This window comes from Lissotriton helveticus, chromosome 10 (genome assembly GCF_964261635.1).
Source record: "Lissotriton helveticus chromosome 10, aLisHel1.1, whole genome shotgun sequence".
NCBI lineage: Eukaryota > Metazoa > Chordata > Amphibia > Caudata > Salamandridae > Lissotriton > Lissotriton helveticus.
Window position 1 is genome coordinate 386,709,598 of NC_136071.1, and position 22,414 is coordinate 386,732,011.

General features: G+C 45.8%; 1 protein-coding gene across 1 annotated transcript; it reads left to right on the forward strand.

The window, feature by feature from the left end:
• Positions 1-8,335: 8,335 nt before the first annotated feature.
• LOC144784024 (uncharacterized) lies at positions 8,336-14,805 on the forward strand. Its single transcript, XM_078662725.1, is given in 2 exon segments — positions 8,336-10,392; positions 12,377-14,805. Coding segments are annotated over 2 exon segments (4,446 nt in total). The 5' UTR covers positions 8,336-8,375.
• Positions 14,806-22,414: the final 7,609 nt, after the last annotated feature.

The following is a 22,414-nucleotide window of genomic DNA, read 5'->3' on the forward strand; positions in this document are numbered from 1 at the left end:
AGTAAAGCCATTATGTAGCTGGAGAACTAGTTTTAACCAGTGCCCAGTACTTACCTTAAGATGGCTTCTCTGCTGTCTTGATTTATCTAGTTATAGAACTAGGCATCAGAGGCATATCTGCTGATGCAGATATTGCCTCACATAAAATATAATCCACCTCTTAGGGCTCAAGGCCTGCTGTAGGGCTGTTTGCGTATATTAGATGCAGTGACTTTAGCATGACACACAGGAGTGCGTCAGGTTGTTTTTTCACTCATGGTTTGCATCATGTCACGCAGCCTTCACTGGCAGTCTGTGTGGAATTTGTATGTGGGTCCCTTAGGGTGGCATTGGATATGCTGCAGTCCTTAGGGACCCTCTTTAGCACCCTTAGCCTGGTACCTGCAGTAGGGACTTACAGGGGTGCTAAAGTCCTTAGCCAATTGTAGCACAATTAGACTTTACCTTGTTTTAGGGAAGGAGCACAGGCACTGAGGTCTGGTTAGCAGACCTTAGTGCACTGTTGGGTCGAAAATCAGCATCTAGGAGCTTAACAAAAGAGGGGGCAAAAAGTAGGGGGGTAACTGCAACATACGCCAAATACCCTAAAATAAATATATATATATATATATTTATATAATATATATGTATATTATATATATATATATATATATATATATATATATATATATATATATATATATATATATATATATATATATATATATATATATATATATGCATACATACAGCTCAACAGTTTACGTTTTACTCCACTGTACATGAATCCTCATTAAGGATTGATTTCTGGATTGACACTAGGAATGTGGTGTAGTGGCCTGGACAAAAAGATACTGCACCTGCCAAGAATACTATTGGATCACTCCCCTGTGGCGGTCACTGTTGATCCCAAATAATTGACATATGTGTTAACTATGGAGAGGGTCACCATTGGGTAGTTGTATTTGGGATCATGCTTCCATAGGAAATGCATTTTTTTGTTTGCTTATTTTTGTTGGTGCTGTTTGACGAAGCTTCATTAACCTTAAAAAATATATATGTTTTCCTCCGCTCCTAAATGGAAAGTTTTGGAGGAGGTCCGTCAAAGGGGGGGGGGGGGGGGGGGCTGAGAAAAAAAGGGGGAGTGGTCTCAAAACACATTTTTCCCATTCATTTTCCCTTAGGAACCTTAGAGACCGCTACAGCCTAAGCCACTAATTTACAGCAAATTTGGAAGAAAGCTAGATCTTTGTCCAGAAAAAGTGCTGTTTGTGATTTCTGGTAAATCCATTCAGTGTTTTTTGGGCAATCATATTACATGCTGCGAAGAATTTGCGGATACAATAGATCTCTTGAAGAGATCTGATTGGCTGCCACCATTAGCAGCGATGCAGTGGCAGTTGTCCTACTGTAACTATAACTCAAGCCCTTGTCATGCACTGCTAATACCCCACATAATACATCAATCATGACATCTTTTTGACGGCATTAATAATATCATTGCAAAATGTGCTATTAAATTATTGATGAGAAAACTATACATGTTGTGGGCACAAGTTATAGTTACCTTAGGGCACGGGATATGGTTACCAGAGTGAACTAGAACTGGTGAATTTCATTGGTTCTGTGGGTGTAAAACATGTTGCCACTAAAATTGATTGTGTATGTTTAAAACGTTATAGTTTGGTGGCAATTTCAGTGACAACATAACCATGTTTCAGCGTTCACTTTTTAAAAATAAATAGTAACCTCCATTACTCTGCACAGTGCTGTGTTTCTCTTAGCCTCCACACAAAATGACTTGTTAGCATGCCAGGGTGTGCTTTCAAGAACAATCTACCTTTTGCTAAGTACACAACACTAATAAATTGTCTTACTAATTTATTATTTTTGGCTATGTACCACAAGGCTCGTTCCACAGTGCTTCAAATCTTTATTTATGTCAGTATTTTCAATTATTATCTTTACGCTGTAGAAGAGACCTAACGGAAGCCTAATAAATCTGAGAATTCTGTATTTATATCAAAAGTCCAATAAATCCAGTGACCTCTGTGCTTTTGTACAAAAAAAAATAACTTTAATACATTATCTGTAGCTTCTGCATTTATATTACACAACTTATGCAGAAAAGAGTTGACCCACATTAGTGCTCTTTATTGTACAAAAATAGCATTTCCTTCCCGCTAATACCATCCTCTGCTTGTGGCTCTGTGTATATGACAAAGTGTTGTTATTAAATGTAAATTTTATGGCAAGACCGGAGGCTCCTATTATGCTTTCTTATCTTGCATTTATTTTAACAGCAGCCAAGATAAGTAAAAAACTACAGTTCCCAGAGGGCCAGGAACACACTGGGCCATGGGAACGAGAAATAACGAGAATACAGTAACCAATCACAGTAGACCTATTAGATAAACACCCTAACTGACTGCGCAGCTTCCTCTTTTCTTGCTGCTCGCAGTCAGATAAGTGTCTATCTTTGCTCACAGTTATTTATATTTATTGCTTTTACATTTATTGTGCCCGTTTTCTTCTCATATCTGTTTATTGGTAAAGCGCGACCTCGCGCTACTGTTTTCACGCTCTCCGCGTGTATTTCTGGCCGGCTCCGGTGCGCTGTTTCCCCGCTCCCCCCCCCCGTTTTGGGCCTCGCTTGGTTTCTTCCTTGCGCGCGCTGCTTCGCGCGTCTTCCCCGACCTTCCTCACCTCTTCAGGGCTCCTCTGGTTCCCGGCTCCTCTGCGCTTCGATATTTTCAGCTCTGGTGCTCTGTCTCAACTGCGTGTGAAGCCTTCTGTTGACGCTTCTGCTCGGCCCGCCCCCTCACACGCCCCTGCTCACATTTTAACCCTCGCCTACCTCCTTTGTTCTTGCTGTCTCAGCCTCCTAATGGAACTCGATAGTTCCTCTGAAGAAGTTCCTGCACAGGACTCCCAGTCCTTCAGGAAAGATTTGAATAAGTTTATTAATAATTCTGTGGAGACTGCAGTGGAAGTTTCAATGAAAAGAATGTCAAAAAACATGGAAAACTCCATGTTAAGCATCATGTCCAAAGTTTTGGCCCACTCTGCGGGGGAAAGCAGAAAAAGAAAGGTGGAACACTCTGCTCATTCTCATGTCCCTAAAAAAGCGTCATTGTCTTGCGAGTCTTCCTCGCACTTGATTGAGGACCCAGTTCCTCCCAGGCCTCCTGCTAAGGAGGGGTTTGTTGGCTCCGAGGGCAAGCGCAAACAAAAAGCCAAACATGCAGAGTCTCCTAGAAAAAAGTTGGTAATATCCACCATTTTGGACACAGACGATGATGATGATGCAAATTTTGATGACGCTGATCAATTATTTGACCTCTTTGACACTGCTGACCCTTCCCCCCCTCCTTCAAAATCTCATTCAGATTCCTTTTCTTTTGAGCCAGTCTTTGACTCCGAGGGCCTTCCTATGTTCGATCCCTCAACTATTCGACACCCGAATTCTACCGAATGGCTCCCTTCTCACCATGTCGGAGAGTATATTTCTGCCAGATTACGTCTCCCGCTGGAGGCCCCTGTGAGAGCCAGACTCAAATCTGAATGCCCTAAACCTTCTCTTCCCGACAAAATCACTTTGGTTCCTTCTATCGACCAACCTCTCCTCACTTTCTTTTCCAAGTTTGGCAAAGACCCCCGCAGAGGGGTGGACAAGGCTTGGTCCACTTGCCAGGACAAATTATTGGATGTTGTGGGCCCGCTAGCCCGTATTTTTGATTTGGCTGAATGCTCCCGCTTGGAAGGTACTGACCTTTCTGCTGAAGAAGTCTCCATGTGGGCCCAACGCGCCTTCTGTCTTTTGGGTAATGCAAATTCAGCAATTACACATGAGCGTCGCAAGGGTCTCCTGATCAAATTGGATCCCAAACTCTCCAATCTAGCTCCTATGGATCCTGGCCCCAAGGCAAACGGTCTCCTCTTTGGAGAAAATTTGGTGCGTGACCTCAGTAGATTCGTTTCTACTTTTGCTTCTTTGGACAAAGCCCAGCAAACAGTGAAAAAGGTTTTCGCCCCTCGGGTTTTTGGACGGGCCGGCAGAGGCAGGGGCCGCTCTTCCGGCCGTCCCTATCACCAAGGCTCCAGAGGTGCGTCCACCAACAACCAGGACTACAAGCCCCAATTCTATCCCCAACGTGGACGTGGTTTCCGTGGGAGAGGTCAACGAAACTACCGCCACAACTCCAACCAACAAGGTAAGCCTTTCTTCTTCCCCTCCTGTCGGGGGCCGCTTAAAACTGTTTCTTCAAAAATGGTGCACTCTCAGTACAGACCCTTGGGTCTTACACACGGTGCAGGGATTCCTAATAGAGTTCATTTCTCCTCCCGTTCAGTCTTCTCTTCCTCCCCCTCCCGTTTTTTCACTTCTCGTGGCATCTCAGATCTCCGCCGAGATCAAGGCTCTTCTCCAAAAAAGGGCAATTCAAGTTTTTCCCTTCGACTCCTCAGGCTTTCTAAGCTCCATTTTTCTAGTTCAAAAGAAAAACAAGAAGCTCCGCACAGTCATCAACTTGAAGTGGTTCAACCAATTTGTGGTTTATCGCCATTTCAAAATGGAGACCATTTTGCACCTGAGGGACACTCTTCGCCCCAACGATTGGATGGTCCGTTTGGATCTTCAGGATGCTTACCTCACGGTTCCTATTCATCACTCTCAATGGAAATATCTCCAGTTTCAGTGGGCAGGTGTCAACTACTGTTTCACCTCTCTTCCCTTTGGCTTATCATCCGCGCCCTGGTGCTTCACAAAACTCTTGAAACCAGTGGTCGCCTATCTTCGATCTCTTGGCATCAGACTAATTATTTACTTGGACGATATCCTCCTCATGAATTCCGACCACCAGTCCCTCCTCTCCGACCTGCGGGTGACTCGGTCGCTTCTTCTGGACCTGGGTTTTCTCATCAATATCGACAAGTCATCTCTGATTCCATCTCAGAACATGGAATTCTTGGGCTTTCTAGTGGACTCTGCTGCAGCGTCCCTGCGCCTGCCCCTCTCCAAAGTTTCCAAGATCAAAGCGGAGATTGTTTCCGTTCTTCAGTCCTCTCTTTTGTCTCTCCGATCCTTAGCGAGGATCGTCGGCCTCCTATCCTCCTCCATTCAAGCCATCTTCCCTGGCCCTCTCCATTATCGCGCTCTTCAGCGCCTCAAAATTCAACACCTTCGACAAGGCCTCGCTTATTCGGATCTAGTGTCTCTCGATCCCGAGTCTCGTACCGAGCTTCAGTGGTGGATAGAACATTTAGATGCGTGGAACGGACGCACTATCTTCGCCACTGCCCCAGATCTTGTCTTAGAATCCGATGCAAGCCTGTCGGGCTGGGGCGCCCGATGTGGACCAATCTCGACTGGAGGTTCATGGTCCGCCGAGGAGTCCAAGTTGCACATCAACTGTTTAGAGATGCTTGCAGGTTCCTTTGCGATCAAAAGCCTTACAAAAAACAGGATCCACTGTTCTATCCTTCTTCGTATGGACAATGTTTCTGCGGTCCGCTACATCAACCATCTAGGCGGAACAAGGTCCAAACCCCTGGCGGACTTAGCAAAGAGTCTGTGGGAGTTCTGTCTCGCACATCATCTTTCCTTGACCGCAGAATATCTCCCCGGAGATCTCAACAGTGTAGCGGATTGGCACTCGAGATTTCTTCGAGATTCCAGCGATTGGAAGCTATGTCCATCCGTCTTCCTGTCTCTTTCCCATCTTTGGGGCCCTTTCTCTATCGATCTTTTTGCATCCCGGCTCAATTCACAATTACCCCGGTTCTACAGTTGGCGCCCGGACCCCTTGGCTTTGGCGACAGACGCTTTCCTACAGGACTGGTCTCGTCACCTTCATTATGCCTTCCCTCCTTTTCTGATGATCAACAGGGTCCTTTCTCAGGTTCGCCGCCAGTCTGCGTCTCTGGTTCTTGTGGCCCCCTTCTGGCAAGCTCAAGTGTGGTTTCCGACTCTTCTCGAGATGGCAGTGGATTTCCCTGTCCTTCTTCCCTCCTTCGAGGATCTTCTGCTCAATCCCCAAGGCGTTCAACACAGTCTCATCCTAGACTCCTCCCTGCAGCTCTCGGCCTGGAAAGTTTCCGGCCTTCCACTTCTGACGTCCTCATTTCACAAGAGGCTTCAATCTTTATCAGCCAAGCCTGGGCTCCTGGCACATCCAAAGCTTACAAATCCGCCTGGTCTCTTTGGTCAAGCTGGTGTTTGGAAAGGGACCTCGATCCCATTTCAGCCTCTCTGAATTTCATCATTAATTTCCTTGGTTCTCAAGCCAGTGCCGGTAAGGCTTACCGCACTATCAATCTCTATCGTTCAGCCATCTCCCTCTACCATTCCCAAATCGATGGCAAACCGGTTGGCGCTCACCCTCTGATTTGTCGCCTACTCAAAGGTGTTCGTTGTGCAAAACCACCGTTGGCTAAGTATACCTCTTTATGGGATGTTACAGTGGTTCTTAAATTGTTTTCTAATTGGCCAGACAATTCTGCTCTTTCTCTCAAAATGCTATCCGCCAAACTTACCATGTTACTGTGTCTAATTTCTATTAAGAGAGTATCTGATGTTAAGGCTCTAGATGTTTCTGCTCGCCAATTCTCTCCTACAGGTGTCCTATTTCAGATACGCAGACGTACTAAGACTCATTTGGATTCAGTGTTTTATCCTTACTTTCCAGATCATCCCAAATTGTGTGTGGGACAATGTTTAAAAGTGTACGAACACCGAACTGCTGATCTCAGAACGCCCTCTCATTCTCAACTCCTCATATCCTTTCGTAAACCCCATCTTCCTGTCTCCTCTCCTACCCTCGCCCGTTGGGTTCGTTGGGTCATGTCTCTTGCCGGAATTGATGTCTCCGTTTTCGGGGCTCATTCGGCCAGGGGAGCCATGGCTTCTACAGCCTTTTGGTCTGGCTCTCGTTTGGAGGACATTTTGAGATCAGCAGACTGGTCAAATGACAGTATTTTTCGCATGTTCTATTGTAAACCTGTACATACTGTGGCTTCTGATGTTGTTAATATGCTTTAAACAAGCATAATAGGAGCCTCCGGTCTTGCCATAAAATGTAGATTTTTCTAGTGTTCATGACGGAAAATCTTAATTTTATTAAAGACACGGAGGCGAGTATTATCCCGCCGCAACATTTTTTAACATTGTTCTCCCTCCCTACAGCGAATCCAGCCCTGCCGCCGGCTTCATCTTAGAAGATCTTCACTTCGACTACTTCGATCTTCACCTCCATCTTCTCCTTCTCCAGCGCTCCTGCACAATCGTACTGGACTCCTATTTGGTCTTCCTTGGATTCCCCTGCTTCAAGACTTATGTTCCTGGACTTTGGCTATATCCTTAATTTTATCTATTTTCCCTTTGTTTAATGACTATACTTGATCTGCTCGCCAGCGAAAAGAGGAAGCTGCGCAGTCAGTTAGGGTGTTTATTCTAATAGGTCTACTGTGATTGGTTACTGTATTCTCGTTATTTCTCGTTCCCATGGCCCAGTGTGTTCCTGGCCCTCTGGGAACTGTAGTTTTTTACTTATCTTGGCTGCTGTTAAAATAAATGCAAGATAAGAAAGCATAATACTCGCCTCCGTGTCTTTAATAAAATTAAGATTTTCCGTCATGAACACTAGAAAAATCTACATTTCCTACTCAAGTAACTTAGGATCTTTATTTCTGCAGATAAGCCTGACCCATTGTCTGAAGAATTGATCAAGAAGAATGTCCAGACAATATTTCCTTAAAAGCGATTCAGCCGGAAGAAGCACGATCTTTCTCTGTGTCAAAAATGTACAGAACAGATATCCTCCAAATGAAGACAGTGAATGCAGAGAAAGCTTCATAGTACCTGTCAGGAACATGTAAACTTTCCACAGCGGGAAGAACTTACAGGGAGTTGAGAACATTCTTCAGTATGGTGTGAGAAAACCCTGCACATGGGCAAGAGACAACGTATGAACCTAACATAGTACTACAGAAAAGTCTTCCAGGAAATTCAGAGAGCTCTTCCATCCCCTGTGCAACTGAACTAAGAACATTTAGAGTAAAAACACCCTACACAGGAAGTGCCAAGTATATCAACTGTATCGGAGAAGTGCTTTTAAAAAGTAATGAAAAACTTTATACAATAGAACATTTATGAGGGGAGTATTTTCCACTCATCCATTCCCTGCCTAAAACAACTTGAAAAACCCACTGAAACCCTTGCATTTTGGATATGTGATGCATGTCCCTCACAGATTTAGACTGATAGCATGAATAAACACTAGTGTTCAGCAGAGAATTGTTAACGCAAACTTAACTGGCACATTCTGCCACAATACCAAATAGAGCTACCTCTGAAAAAGAAAACTGTTGGGAGCCTAAAAGACTCTTGCACACTTACAATGAAACTTAGAAGCTTTAAGAAACAATTGGCTAAAACAGGATCATCAGTTGCCTGCAAAAAAGAACCAAAAACAAGCCGTTCAAAAAAAGAGAAACCGAAAAAAAAGAAAACTTTACATACCTGTGAAGAATGTGGGAAAAGTTTCAAATTCAAGTCTGTGCTGTTGAAACACGTTAGAATCCACTCCACTGAGAGACCTTTTGAATGTAAAGTGTGTGGAGCGGATTTCAAACAATATGGCTGCCTCCTTGCACATAGTAAAATCCATGCTCCACCAAGGTTCACCTGTCAGGAATGTGGCAAACAATATTATTTCAAGACAAAGTTTCGCCTACATTCTTTGAGGTGTACCCATAACATTGAGAAGTCTCATGTCTGTAGTGAGTGTGGTAAATGCTTTGCAAGTGAAGAGAGATTAAAGTTGCATCAAAAAATTCACCGGAAAGCATCTTGGCACAAGAAAGAGAATGTCCCTTTCACATGTAACATTTGTAATCAAACATTTAAGTATTTCAAAAATCTAAAGGTTCATGAGAGGATTCACTCTACAGAGAAAATCTTCAGCTGCAGGGAGTGCTGGAAGGTTTTCAACTGTGAAAGGTTACTGCAGAAGCATTTGAAACAACATGCTGAAGGGCAGAAAGTGCTAAAAGGGCTTGTTCAAGACATATTTTCTTGTGCTGAATGCAAAAGGACTTTCCAGAGAGAGGCCAGTCTCATCATCCACCAGTGCAGCGCTCAGGCTGAGAAGCCATTTAAATGCATGACCTGTGGACAAACCTTCAAAAGCGAGAGCAACTTGCAAGCACATGGGCAGGTTCACACAGGAGAACAATGGCACAGTTGTGAAGAATGTGGGGAGGGGTTTAAAAGGAAAGACTCTCTTTGGCAACATGAGCTACGACACACTGGTCAGAAGGCATATGAGTGTCGTTGTTGTTGGAGACTCTTTGACAGTGATTCTGCACTGAAAAGTCACATGGAAATCAGCCACCACTTAAGAGCAGAGATTCTGGAGCAGGGGGGGCACTTGGGGGAAGAAACATTTCCTAAGACCACTTCTAATATCACTATTGAAGGAGATAAATCGTTTAAGTGTACAACTTGTGGGATGCACTTCAATCATGATATCAAACGATTGGTGCATGAGCGCTTCCACACAAAGGAGAACGACTATAGTTGCATCCAATGTACAAAGTGCTTCAAAAGCAAAAGAGACTTGTGGAGGCACCTCCCTACACATACTAGAAATAGAAACAAGTCTCACGGTCCTTACAGGTGTAATGACTGTGGGAAAACATTTACTTCCATGTCTTCCCAGACCAAGCACAAGCGCATCCACACAGGAGAGATGCCTTACAAGTGTGCAGATTGTGGGAAAGCCTATAGATGGTGGGGTTTACTTCAGGACCACAAGAGAACACACACAGGAGAGAAGCCTTACCAGTGTGACCATTGTGAGAAAAGGTTTGCCTATTATAGTTCATTTAGCGTGCACCGTAAAATCCATTCAGCAGGGAAGGCTTTCAAGTGCCTTAAGTGTGAAAGAACCTTTGCATACAGTCATCAGTTAACACGTCACCAGGCCATGCACATGGAAGAGAAGCAATTTTCATGTTCAGATTGCGGGAAGAAATATTGGTTTAAGGAAACTCTTAGAAGTCACAGGAAAAGCCATACTGGTGGCAGTAGATTTTCTTGCACTGGGTGCAAGAAGACCTTTGCTCTGAAAAAGGCTCTGAAAGTTCACCTGAGATTGCACACTCTAGTGATGTACCACCAGTGTGCAGAGTGTGGGGAAAGCTTCATTTCAGAGATGGAACTCCACAACCATCTCAAAATCCACAATGGACAGAATGTGTGTTCTTGTGCAGAATGTGGGAAAAGCTTTACTCATAAGCGTTACCTTTACAGGCACGAAAAAACGCACTCCTTGAACAAGTCATTTGTGTGCTTAGTTTGCGGGAAAAGTTTCAAATCTAAGCCCCAGCTGTCTAGCCATGAGAAAATCCCTTGTAGGAAAATACCGGCCACAATTAATTATGCGGGCAAAAGCTCTGCATCTTTTTCAATAGAAAGAGGAACGAGGCAGGGGTGCCCTTTGTCGCCCCTGCTATTTGCTTTGTCATTGGAACCCTTTCTTAATGCTTTGTTAATATCTAGCGATATTACTCCTCTCAACCACAAAGGAAAAGCTTAAAAATCACCGCGTATGCGGACGATATCGCTGTATTCACTACTGATGTGTCTACAGCTGTTCCGGCTCTAACTAAAGAGGCAGAAAGATTCGGTAAGGTATCCGGCTATAAACTAAACGCTAAAAAAACTCAGGTTGTAGCAAACTATAAGCCAACAGGAATAGTATTGGGTATATGTAAGAACGCTACCTATCTTGGTGTTAAGATCTCGGCCAAGTTAGAAGACGTAATAACCCTCAACTATGACTTGCTTCTTAAAGAAACAGCGGCATCTTTAAAAAAAATGGCACAAGATTCCATTAAGCCTTGTAGGACGCCTTAATTTAATAAAAATGAAAATCCTACCTAAAGTTCTCTACCTGTATAGATCAATCCCTTTGCGTCTTAATACTGTTTTTTTTTAAAAAAACTGGATGGAATATGTAGTAACTTTATTTGGGGCTATAAAAAAGCGCGAAGAGCTCTCAACCAGCTGAAACTTCCAATTGATAAAGGGGGTCTAAATTTTTCTGACTTTAAACTTTACTTTTTTTCCTCTTTTATTGGCCGTTTGCGAAGTTTATTATGTACTGAAAACCCTTTTTTCTATCATAAGTTTATGTTAGGTCAAGATAGCAATCAATTTCTTTCTAGAGTAAACGACCCTAATTATTTTAAAAGAGTTAAATTTAAGACTGCTAGACACATCGCCCAAATTTGGAAACAGCTAATGGCACATGAGAAAATCTCCTTTTTTAATGCAGAATTAAGATTATGGGAAAACCCTGGATTACCTGGAATTTTTTCGGATGGGGCAAGAATAGTTTGGACAGGGCACGGCATAATCACACTGGGGGATATGTATGGTACTAACAGTTTTTTAGGATTCGAAGCACTAAAAAACATATATAAACTGAATGATGGAATGTACTTTAAGTATATGCAAATTCATGATTTTATTGTTCACAAGATGAAAGTCAGGGAAGTCCAGCAATCAGACATTCTTAAATGTGTGTACTCAAAACAAACTAAGTCACTTATTAGTGAAGGTTACTATAACTTGAATAAAGATAAAAAAGATGATTGTGGTAAATTAGCTCTTAAATGGTCCGATCGACTGGGTGTTAACATTTCCGTCAAACAGATTTCTATTACACTCACTCAAATCAATAGAGTGGTGCATTCCTCTAACATAAGGCTTCAAGCATATCGTACGGTTTATCAACTTTATTACACCCCAGAAAGGATTGCTAGCTGGGCTCTAGAAAATCAGGCTAATGAGCGCACCAGGTGCTCTAAATGTTTATTAGAAGCTGCAAACATAGAGCATATGCTTTTTTCATGTCCCGCTTTAACTAACTTTTGGAAAGGACTAGAAATGATACTTAATATGAATTTGCTTGTTTTCCCACCTTTATCTGCTCATTTGATTTTATTAGATATCCAGGATGTGAACTGCCCCAACAGGGACCTTATTTCTATTATTTTTGCTTGTGCCAGACTAACTATTGCCAGATCTTGGATATCGCCAGATCCTCCTCATACAATGGAGTGGTGGAGTCTAGTAAAGGAAATTTACACAATGGAGATCGCTTTGGCGAGACTAAGGGGTCCTAACTCTTTGAAGAAAAAAGAGAAAGTTTGGATTAATTTATATGGATAAAAATTGGGGAAGATGTTGGTTGGCTATTAGAGACATTTTTGCAAATTTGCAAACTGAAAGATCATTGTTTTTTTTGTTGTAAATGATATGCTAATTGGTGTTATCTGCTTCTGTTTATACATATTTTGTTTCTATTTACCTCTTGCAATATCAATAAAGAGATAAAAAAAAAAAAAAGGAAAATACCATTCTCCTGCTCAGATGATGGCAAAAGCTTAAATCCAATGACTAAACTATCTTCTCACCACATGGTCCAGTCAAAAGAGAAGTCTAACAATTGTACAGCAAGCAAAAGAGATCTAGACGAAACAGAGCACCTGAGATTGGACCAGACTTCCAGCTTAAAGAATCCCTTGGCAGTCCATCAGAGTGAGAAGACTGGACAGATGCCTACTATAACCATTCTGACTGCCTCTGTACCGACTATAGTTACACATCAAGTGACAATACTTTGGCTTGGAAAACCAGATGCAGCCATATCTAAATTTACAAAACCTCAGCTGGGGACATATCCAAATGGCCACAAAAACATAAATAGTTTAGGCCAAGAAAAGCAACCTGGTGTGGAACAAACTACAAGTGTAGAGAATTCCTTACCTGCCAATCAAAATGACCAAACTGGAGAAATGCCTGCTGCAGCAACACTGGCTGCATCCATATCAAATGGTGTTACACATAATATGGGGATGAATCGGGTTAACAAGTTTGCAGATTCTATTTCTTCTGCTATGAATCTAGTTTCTGTTGCCAAGCGGACTGCAAGAAAGTCATACTTGAGGAAACATTCTGTGGTAACACCTGTTTTTGACAAGACCATCAAGACCCATTCTGAACCAGAATTTCCAGTTATTGCAATGCCTGGGACTGTTGCTACTCCCCCTCCTACCATACCAAACACCACCTCTATCATCTGCACCCCTAATGCATCTGTGAAACCAAACCAGGAAACTCCTTCACAGCCATGTGTGGTTTCCACTTCAGAGATGTCCGTCTGGTGTGCTGACTGTGGGATGGGCTGGAAAGATAAGCCCACCTTCAGTGAACATCAGAAGATTTGGCATGAGACCAAGAGCGCACAGCTATGTTTGCACTGTGTTGAGACATTTCATTCAAAGTTTGACTTTGAAAAACATAGCAGAACCCACAGACCTGATGATCTTGTTGTTGATATGCCTGCTTCAACATTACCTGCTGTGACAACTCATTCTTCAGTTTTACCTGCTGTCACAGAGTCTGTTAACACTGCACCACCAGCAGGTGTGGTTGTTGTGCCAAAATCTGAAGACAAATCCCCTTCTGCAGTAGCCGATTCAACTGCAATTCATTCTGCAGTTATACCCGCTGCTGCTACTTGTGCTACATGTGGAGATAGTTTTCACCAAATGAGCATTCTCGTGGATCACCTGAAGACCCATGTCGCCAATGGTTGCAACGACAATGGGTGTAAACATGAAGAAACCCCATCTGGTCTTTGCGGGATTGAATCTGCTGAAAGATCCTTTTGTTGTGATCTCTGCATGCTGGACTTCAAGTGTGAGGCTTTGTTTATTGAACATCTGAGGTGTTGTCCTAGTACTTCATTGCAGAAGCCATATGAATGCTGTGAGGAGTCCTATCTTACAAAGCTTGACTTTGATGAGCATTGCAAAACTCACATGGAAAGGCTTTGTCTTGACCCTGCTTCTGTGATTGCCCCCTCAATTACACTGCCTGCTCCGACCACATCTACGGTTACCATGCCTTCTGTGACACAGTTTGCTGATTCTGTTCTCAATGCGGGCATGCCTGCTGCAGCCCAGCCTGCTTCAACCTTGTCTTATTCAGGCACGGTTGCTGTAGCGAGCTCTCCTGTCGATGGTTTTGTTCTCATGGTTCCTACACTATCTGTTGCCATGCCGGATGCTTCGGCAGTCTGCTACAATCCTAATATCTCTGGAATTCTCCACCAAGAAGCCCTGCCACCATTATGTGAATCTTCCTTAACCGAGGGAGCCTATTGGTGTGTCGACTGTTCAATGGGCTTCAGGTATAAGGCTATGTTGGGTAGGCACCGGACCATATGGCACACAGCGAAAAAACTTAAACCATGTCCGAAGTGTGATCAGACATTTAGCACAAGGTTTGAAAATGAAATGCACAGAAATGTTTGTACTGACAAAATCAGGAGCCTGGTAACCCCTGCTGGGATTGCACCACCTGTCACCACCCTCGATGCTAACAAGCCTATAGTATACACACCTGCTAGGACCGAGACTAATCGTGCCAGCCCCAATGTGGCGAAACATGGTGTGCAGCTTTATGCTGATTCCCCTGCTACGAATGTGCCTGCTGCAGTCATTCCTGCTGCAAACATACCTTCTTTGACACCACATTATGTAACCACCCCTGCAGATACCATACCTGCAACAGCCACCTCTTCTGAAACTCTTTATGCTGCAAACAAAGATTCTCTGACGGAGCTCAATGATACAATATGCGCAACATCCAAGCCTGCCGACAGGCAGATTGTGGACATACCTGCAGAGACCAACTCTGTTGTGAGCATGCCTTTTGTTGTGCCAGATGGCTGCCAACACTTCCTGGTTTGAAGTGTTGACATATCAACAACCTCAATTAGAAAAGAGGGTCCAAGGGCAGGTTTAACGACCCAAACTAGATATGTGCCCCAACTTTAATATCATAACAACAGTTATATCTAGGAGTCCAAGACAGAGAAACTCACTGTGAAAACAAAGCCTCAACATGGAAAAACAATAAGTATGTTAGCTAAAGGTGGAGACCCCAGTATGCACCCAAGTGTGACAAGAATATATATGTGAGCTAAGGCTCGAGGGCATGGGTACATTTTCCCTTTCAGTGGCCACTCTGTACCGCCCTTGTTGACATCATTTGGGTTCTCCTTGCCCTGGAAACAAAGGGAGACAGCCTGTTGATGTTATTAAGGCTGCTCCAAAACCTTTGACGTGATGTAATGTCAGTACTAGATCTTATAGATGGTATTTAAGTATAAGTGGCGAATGAAAAAGCAGTGCAAAAATGAAAAGTGTAAGTGAAAAATTAATTAAAATTGGATAATACTGAGTAGATGTGAGACTTTAATTTTTCTTCTCAGTTTTCCAAATCTAAAAGATAAAGTGCAAAAACAGATTTAACATAATATCTGTGAGCAATGATGGTCGACATGTTTCAGCATTCTGATGGTATAGTACCAATGCTTTCTTCAGGACCCGATGTTAGCTACTGCTAGTATAAAGTGAAGTTAAAAATGTCACCTGCAAAATCCAGGTCAATTAGATCCACCACAGACTTTTGTCACATCATGTTCAAGAGACGAACAGACAGGAGAAAACATAAAACATAAAAACAAATACACATTAGCATATTTGTGGACTAGTACACAATACCATGATGTTATCAAAGCGTAAAGAATCATGTACCGGAATGTCTTTAATACCACTAGGTCAATGCAGTTGTACTACTGCAGGATATCATGGCCACTCACCCATTAGTTGTGGTGATGGCGCTTCACCCCACCTGAGCTGCAGCTCATAAGAGGGCGGACACCGTAGTGCCACAAGATGGCAAGCGCACCAGCCTTTTGGGTTCCAGCGGCTGGCAGCCGCGGCAGACACGTCACTTCCGGTAGGGGGGGGGGGTCGGGGTATTTAGGCGTCCCCCTCCCTCCGGGCGGCCTCTTTGTCTTCCTGATCCCCTCGATGTTGGGTCGTGCCAGGAATCGTAGGATACAAGGTGAGCCATTACCCACTTCGTGCCCGCTCCCCCCATTATGGGGGTCGAGCTGGGCCAGCGGCCTGCTTAGCGTCGGGACGCTGTTGCTTGAGTGTAATATTGTCAATGGTATGTACCTTTTCTTTGTGGGTGTTTGGGGCGGGCTGGGCACGGCGGGTCGCTCTCTCCTGTACCTCTCGTGAGGCACTGACCACGGTGTTGCTCCCCCTGGACATCGTTTGTCTCTGCCACCCCTGTTATGCTTTCAGATGCCTAATACGGGGTAGGGCCACTGTTTTGGGGCAGTCCTCTTTTTCCTTTTCACGCCCGGGTCTCTTGCGGGGGTGGGGTATTGGCCCGGAGTTCGGGAGGCGCATCGGGCGGGACACGTAGTGGTAGATGAGAACGTTGCCCGTTGATGATCTTAACTACCTCTGGCAGTCGGGTTTTGTTTTGTACTTTCACCCCCCGGGTGCTATGCCGGTCCCCCGGCCTTGCACCTGATGTGCGGTGGGATGGTCCGAGGGGAGTCTGATTGTACGTGAGGTGGCCGATGGGGGAGAGTCCTGAATGTTGAATTGTAGCGTAGGCCCCCCCCCTCTCTCCCCCTGGGGTTATGTTGGCTGTATCGTTTTGCCCCTATTAAGTGACCGCAGTGTCTTTCGCGGCCTGGTTGTTTGGTATTTTATTATTTCGATCGGGCCATCATTGCAGGACCACGCTGTTACAGGCGCCACGTAGAGGCCATTTGGGTGACCAGTGCAGCGTTAGGTCACTGTCTACGTAGGCATGGGCGCTATTTCGCGACCATCTTAGTGACCAAGGCAGCTGCTGGTCAATGCTCACGTGGGCTAGGGCGGCAGGTAGCGGCCATCTTGGCGACCATAGCAGCCCCCTACCACGGGGACTTGGGCGCCATGGTCCGGCCATTTTGCCTCCACTGTGACCGATGGTCCCAGGGCGTAAGCCTAGTCTTTTCGGTGTTTCTTATTTAAGGATCTTTTTCCTATAGCTCGCGTCCACCTCCCGTGGCTTTGGACTTTTCCGTGTGTCCCTCCTTAGTGTAACGAGTGTTCTATTTATAGCGCAGTTCCACGATGTCTCGTTTCCTGTCCGCACGATTGCTCTTTTCTATGGTCTTTTCACCGGGAGCGGAGAGAGACGGGATTGCTCCTTTTGTTTTCTGTGCTGGCCAAGCCATTGTTAACTTGTCATTTTGTGCCGGCTTTTGCAGCGATGTCTCAGAATGTCAGTTTCCTTTGCCCTCCCCAGCTGTACTGTCAGCGTCGTTTGCCCTCGCACCCTTGCACGCCCTAGTCCGTCCTTTTCTGTTTCCTGTGTGGGGCCCGGGGTTGCCTTGCCTGGTGTACTTTCGAGCATGGCAGGCTCTCTTGGTGCAAGCGGCATCCGTCCGTCTTGCCCCCCTTCCTCTAGGACACGTCTTTCCAGTGTCTTGTGCGGAGCAGTCCCCCCCCGGTCCGAGGATTTTACAAGCTGGAGGGGGGGGCAGGGGCCTGAGGTGGAGGCGCAGGGGGGGCTCGCACTCGGCTGTGTTGGGACAGCATTGGGGGGACGGGTTCCTTCCCCCCCACACCTGGGGCATTGTGCATTTTAGCGTGGACCTTTTTACCGGTCGCTACCTACATTCTTTGTGCTAGCCAGCTCTGGGGGACGGTTGTGGTCCCGGCCGGCGCGCTTGGCAGGGAGTGTGGTGAAGTGGTGCGCACGTAGTGTTTCTCTCGCGGGGTATATTATTAGCCTTTTTGCCTTGTGACCCCCTTTCACTTTTAGGCTTAGGTGACTACTTGTTGGAGTCGAATTTTAAATATTTAGGGTAGGTGGGAGTCTTACCCACCAGGTCTTAATGGGAGGGGGGGAAATTTCACGCGAGCCGTGCTCAACCTTGTAAGATGTGTTGAGTCACGTCTGGCGCTCGGACCTAGGTTTTCCGCTCAGGCATGTTTTCATAACACATTCCCTAGTGGGAGGTTGTGCTGATATAGATGCGGCTTCATTAGAGGGGCACTAGGGCCGCACTTTCCCTCCCCCCCTTCCCTGCTCATCGGGCACGCGCCTTAGGCGCTGAGGGAGTTATACATAGGGGCGGCCAGGGCTGATTTTGTTAGGTATAAGTCGGCACTAACATGTGTGTACTTTCAGGAAATTGGTACGTGTACGAGTGGCGAGGACTGGATGGAAAGAAACTGGGCCATGGTGGCACGTCGCCAGAAGCTGAAGGAGCAATGCAGATGGAAAAGCTCAGCTGAAAGAATGAAAGGAACGTTATGACAATGTCTTTTATCTTTCAGGATATAAAGCAATGGAAGCAGCGCAAAGGACGAGGAATCGGTCCAGGGGACAATTGGTGGGCCAGATACAGGTATATGACTAAGGACCAGTCCTTGGTGTGGACACAGAGGGAGGGTACATGCACACGGAAAGGGTGAGGGAACGCGACAGAGTGTTGTCAGAAAGATTGTCACCTACAAGTGCACCATCTAACGTTACCTACTTCCCTCATTAGCCCTTTTTCGCTTTCCCTCGTTGAGTTTTTTCCGCATCGATCGCACTTTCGTTACCGCTTTGTCGCACCATTGTGATGTGAGTATGGAGGGGTATGGGACACGCACCCGTTGTTAACACTAGACAGACAGGTTTCTCTCCTCCATGTGTGTGCTGTAGCTGATCCAATTTTTTATCCCCAGATCCCGGGAGGGCGAACAGAAGTGAGAATGGACAGCCAAAGTTCCCCCCCCTCTTTCAAGAAAATACCCAGGTGGAGGACTCGTTGCCGGGCACCTCCCAAGACGCTCAGTGGGCAGACTTTTTGGAGATGGCAAAGCTTAAAGGCATTGCTTGGGCACAGAGCTTGATGCACACGCCAGAGCCAGATGATTCTGGTTTCCCGGGTGACCCGTATGGAAACTAAGACCCTGTGTTTAGTTTCTGAGAAACATCAGTATGCTGACTCAAATGTACGGGGGAGATTAGTCTAAGGAGAGTCTCAGGTCTTAACTGATCTATAAAGGCAGAGAGATATTGTACATTTGTGGCACTATATATCAAAACATAAGTTAATAAACATATACAACTAAAGTATTTAAAAATAATTTGCACAAATTATTGTAGTACCTCCCTTCAGGGTTACACTCTAATATTTAATAAAAATCCTTAAAAAGGTTTTGCTTCATCATAAGGTATACATAAACCATAATAAAAACAGTCAAAAGAAAAAGGTTGACGTGGCGTTTCGGTGTCATTAGAATAGTTGCACCTTCATCAGGACATTTGACAGTATAGACTTTTCATCTTTAGTAGAAGATTTGTTTCTGGAAACTTCAAAGACGATTAAAAAAGTTTTCACTCGGGGAGGAGCCTAGCTCGCGGCCGTAATGGTCGCCCTTTAGCTCGGCTCCCGCAGCCCTCCGTCCTGATTGCCTATCCTGTCTTCCATCCTGTCCGGGGACGACACATTTTTGGCGCATTGGAAACATAACGGCTTGTTTGTACTTACCATCCGACCCCGGGGTCTCGGTGTGCAGTGGCTCCGGAGTTCTGGCCTCTGAGAGATCGGGGCCTCTGCGAGACTTGGACCGGGTCCTGTCCGGTGGGATCCGACGGCTCTCGGCCCCGGCCGAGAGCGAGAACCAGTGCTGGGAGCCGATGTGCGAAGATCCCGGCGATCCTGACCCGGGCCTGCCCTGGTGGCCGCGTGGCCGACGTGGGTGAGAGGGCCGGGAGCCTGAGTCTGTGAGGGGGTCTCTCCCCGCCGCTGCTTTGTCCGGCGGCCCTGGTCCTCGGGGCCCGGACTCCGCTTGATTGGGGCACCGGTGCTGGTGCTGGCGGAGACCCGTCTCGTGCGGACATTCATTTGGCATCGAGGCCGCCCTTGCTGGGACCCCCGGAGCTTGTAAAGTCCTACATTTGAGAATTGTTATTTCCGGGGGTCTTGGTGAGCGGCGATTGGGCTGATTCACGAAATGGCGGCCGACCCTCTGCAACGAGACTCAACCTGTGGCGGCGGGCCCGTGTTGCCTATTGGTGTGGGGAGCGGATCTGGTGGCAGTGAGCCGACGGTCAGAGATGTCCTGGAAGCCCTGAGATCCCTACACGCTTCCCTGGCCCTGGGCGTCTCGGTGGATGCCCCACGCTCTGCCGCCATTTTGGGCGGCCATTTCGTCTTGTCGCCTTCTTGTTTCAACGACTTCATTGCCTCGCCCCCCTCGATTGCCTTGAGTGTCTCCGCCACTGATCGCAGATCGTCTAGTGTGTTGGTACCTTTGGGGCGCCCTGCTTTTCAAGGTTCGGACCCCGGGGACTTGGATGCTGTGCTGCGACCCTGTTCGACATTGTTGCCTGAAACTATTGGTGGACTGCCGACTGTGCCTGCTTTGCTGACTTTGCCTGTGTCTATATTGGGGGCCACCTCGCCTGCTCCAGTGGCGCAACTGAACTCCTGTTTTTCATTGCTCGTGCTGCGATATTTGATACATCGATACTTTTTGTTTGAACTATTGCTCCCTTGTGGTCCTATCTATCCCCCACGTAACTATGCGAGTCACCATTCCACTCGATTACATGCTGATTTAGTACTTAGTATGTGGTTTTACATTGCCGTGTGGGGGGTGGGGTTTGTCGCTCGAAAGGGTTGGGGGTGAAATGTACGACTTCCGTCTGATTCCCGGTGTACGATTTCGTAGCATGACTGTTTTTTAATCGTTGAAAGATGGAGGGTCCCCTTCTCCTAATGTTTTGTGGCACGTGATGGGGTGTCGTCCTGGTCTGTTTTTGATTGTGCTGGTTTGGTTGGGCGGAGGGCTGCGGCCGCCCGTTCGGATTATGGTAATTCTGCTCCTCCCTCCTGTATTCTTTTCTTCGCTTTCGCTGCCTTTTTTGTCTCTTTCTTCTCTCTTACTTCTCGCTATATTTCGGGTTCTGGTTTAGGGCGACAGGCACGCTGTTTGAAGGGTGGGCCATAGCCTTCTACAGGGGTGCAGGGTGGGATGGGTGGGTTGGGTTCTATTTTTTGTTTGTCTTCTGGTTCTATGGCCCTTTTCTATCTCTTTTTCGTGAAGCCGCGTATGTCCCGACCTCCGGTGGTGTGTTTCGGGTGAGGGGTGTGGCGTCGTTCATCCTCCTGTTATGCCTCGGCTGTCTTTCTCCCCGATTGCCATACCCCCACTTGGGCCGCTACTCCTTTTGTCTCCTGTCTTCCCGCCACGGGGGGCCTGTGTCGGCGTGTCTTCTTCCTTTCGTTTTTTCTTAAGTTTCTTATTTTCCTTTTATTGTTTTATTTTGTCTTCCCTCCATTTTCCTTTCCCTTCCTCTTCCCCTTCCCCACTTCGTTCCCCCCCCCCCTTTTTTTGTTTTTTCCTTCCTGTGTCCCAGAGGTTCTTATGACGGGCTGGTTTTGATGCATTGTTTTTCCGATCCCGCTGTTCTGGCTTGGTAGTGTCTTGGGTGGCGGGCATGTTACGATGATAGTGCTCAGGGGCTGAATGTGTCTCACGTATCCTGATTTTCTTGAATGCATTGTATTGTCCCCCCGATATTTTGACCCCTTGCCCCCTTATTAATGTTGAGATTGGTTTGGGTTATCGGATGCCTCCGTATTGAAAGTGAGCCTGTCATATGTCTTCTCCCCATATTATAAAATTAAGCCTTATTTACTCCTGTGTTTTAGCCTTTTGGTTTCTGTAATTTTCCCCTTCTACGTTTATACGGCCTCTAATTTGTGTTGATTGATTATGTAATATTTGCCTGATGACTCCTGATTATTTTACACATTGCGGCCGGCCGGCTTGGTTGTAGGCCTCGAATTGTCTTTCCTTTGATGTCAATAAAGGTTTTAAAAAAAAAAAAAAAAAAAAGTTTTCACTCATGTGTTTCGTCTGGTGATTTAAGCAAGCCTTTTCATAATAGGAACGTCAGTGCTTATAAATTGGCACGGAGGAGCCACCGTATTTTATTATGCGGCCTTCTTCATATGTGGATAGCGGATTCCTTCATCAATTTGGAATCACAGTACGGTAACTCGTTTTCGCTTGAATGATGTGTGTAATTTTAAATCGTCCGTTACGAGAGGACACAATTTCATTCCTTTGCTCGTGAGCCTGTATTAATTGGTTCGGCCTCCCTGCTCCTCCGTGTTCGTGTTGTCGAGAGTAATGGAAGCAGCGCAAAGGACGAGGAATCGGTCCAGGGGACAATTGGTGGGCCAGATACAGGTATATGACTAAGGACCAGTCCTTGGTGTGGACACAGAGGGAGGGTATATGCACACGGAAAGGGTGAGGGAACACGACAGAGTGTTGTCAGAAAGATTGTCACCTACAAGTGCACCATCTAACGTTACCTACTTCCCTCCTTAGCCCTTTTTCGCTTTCCCTTGTTGAGTTTTTTCCGCATCGATCGCACTTTCGTTACCGCTTTGTCGCACCATTGTGATGTGAGTATGGAGGGGTATGG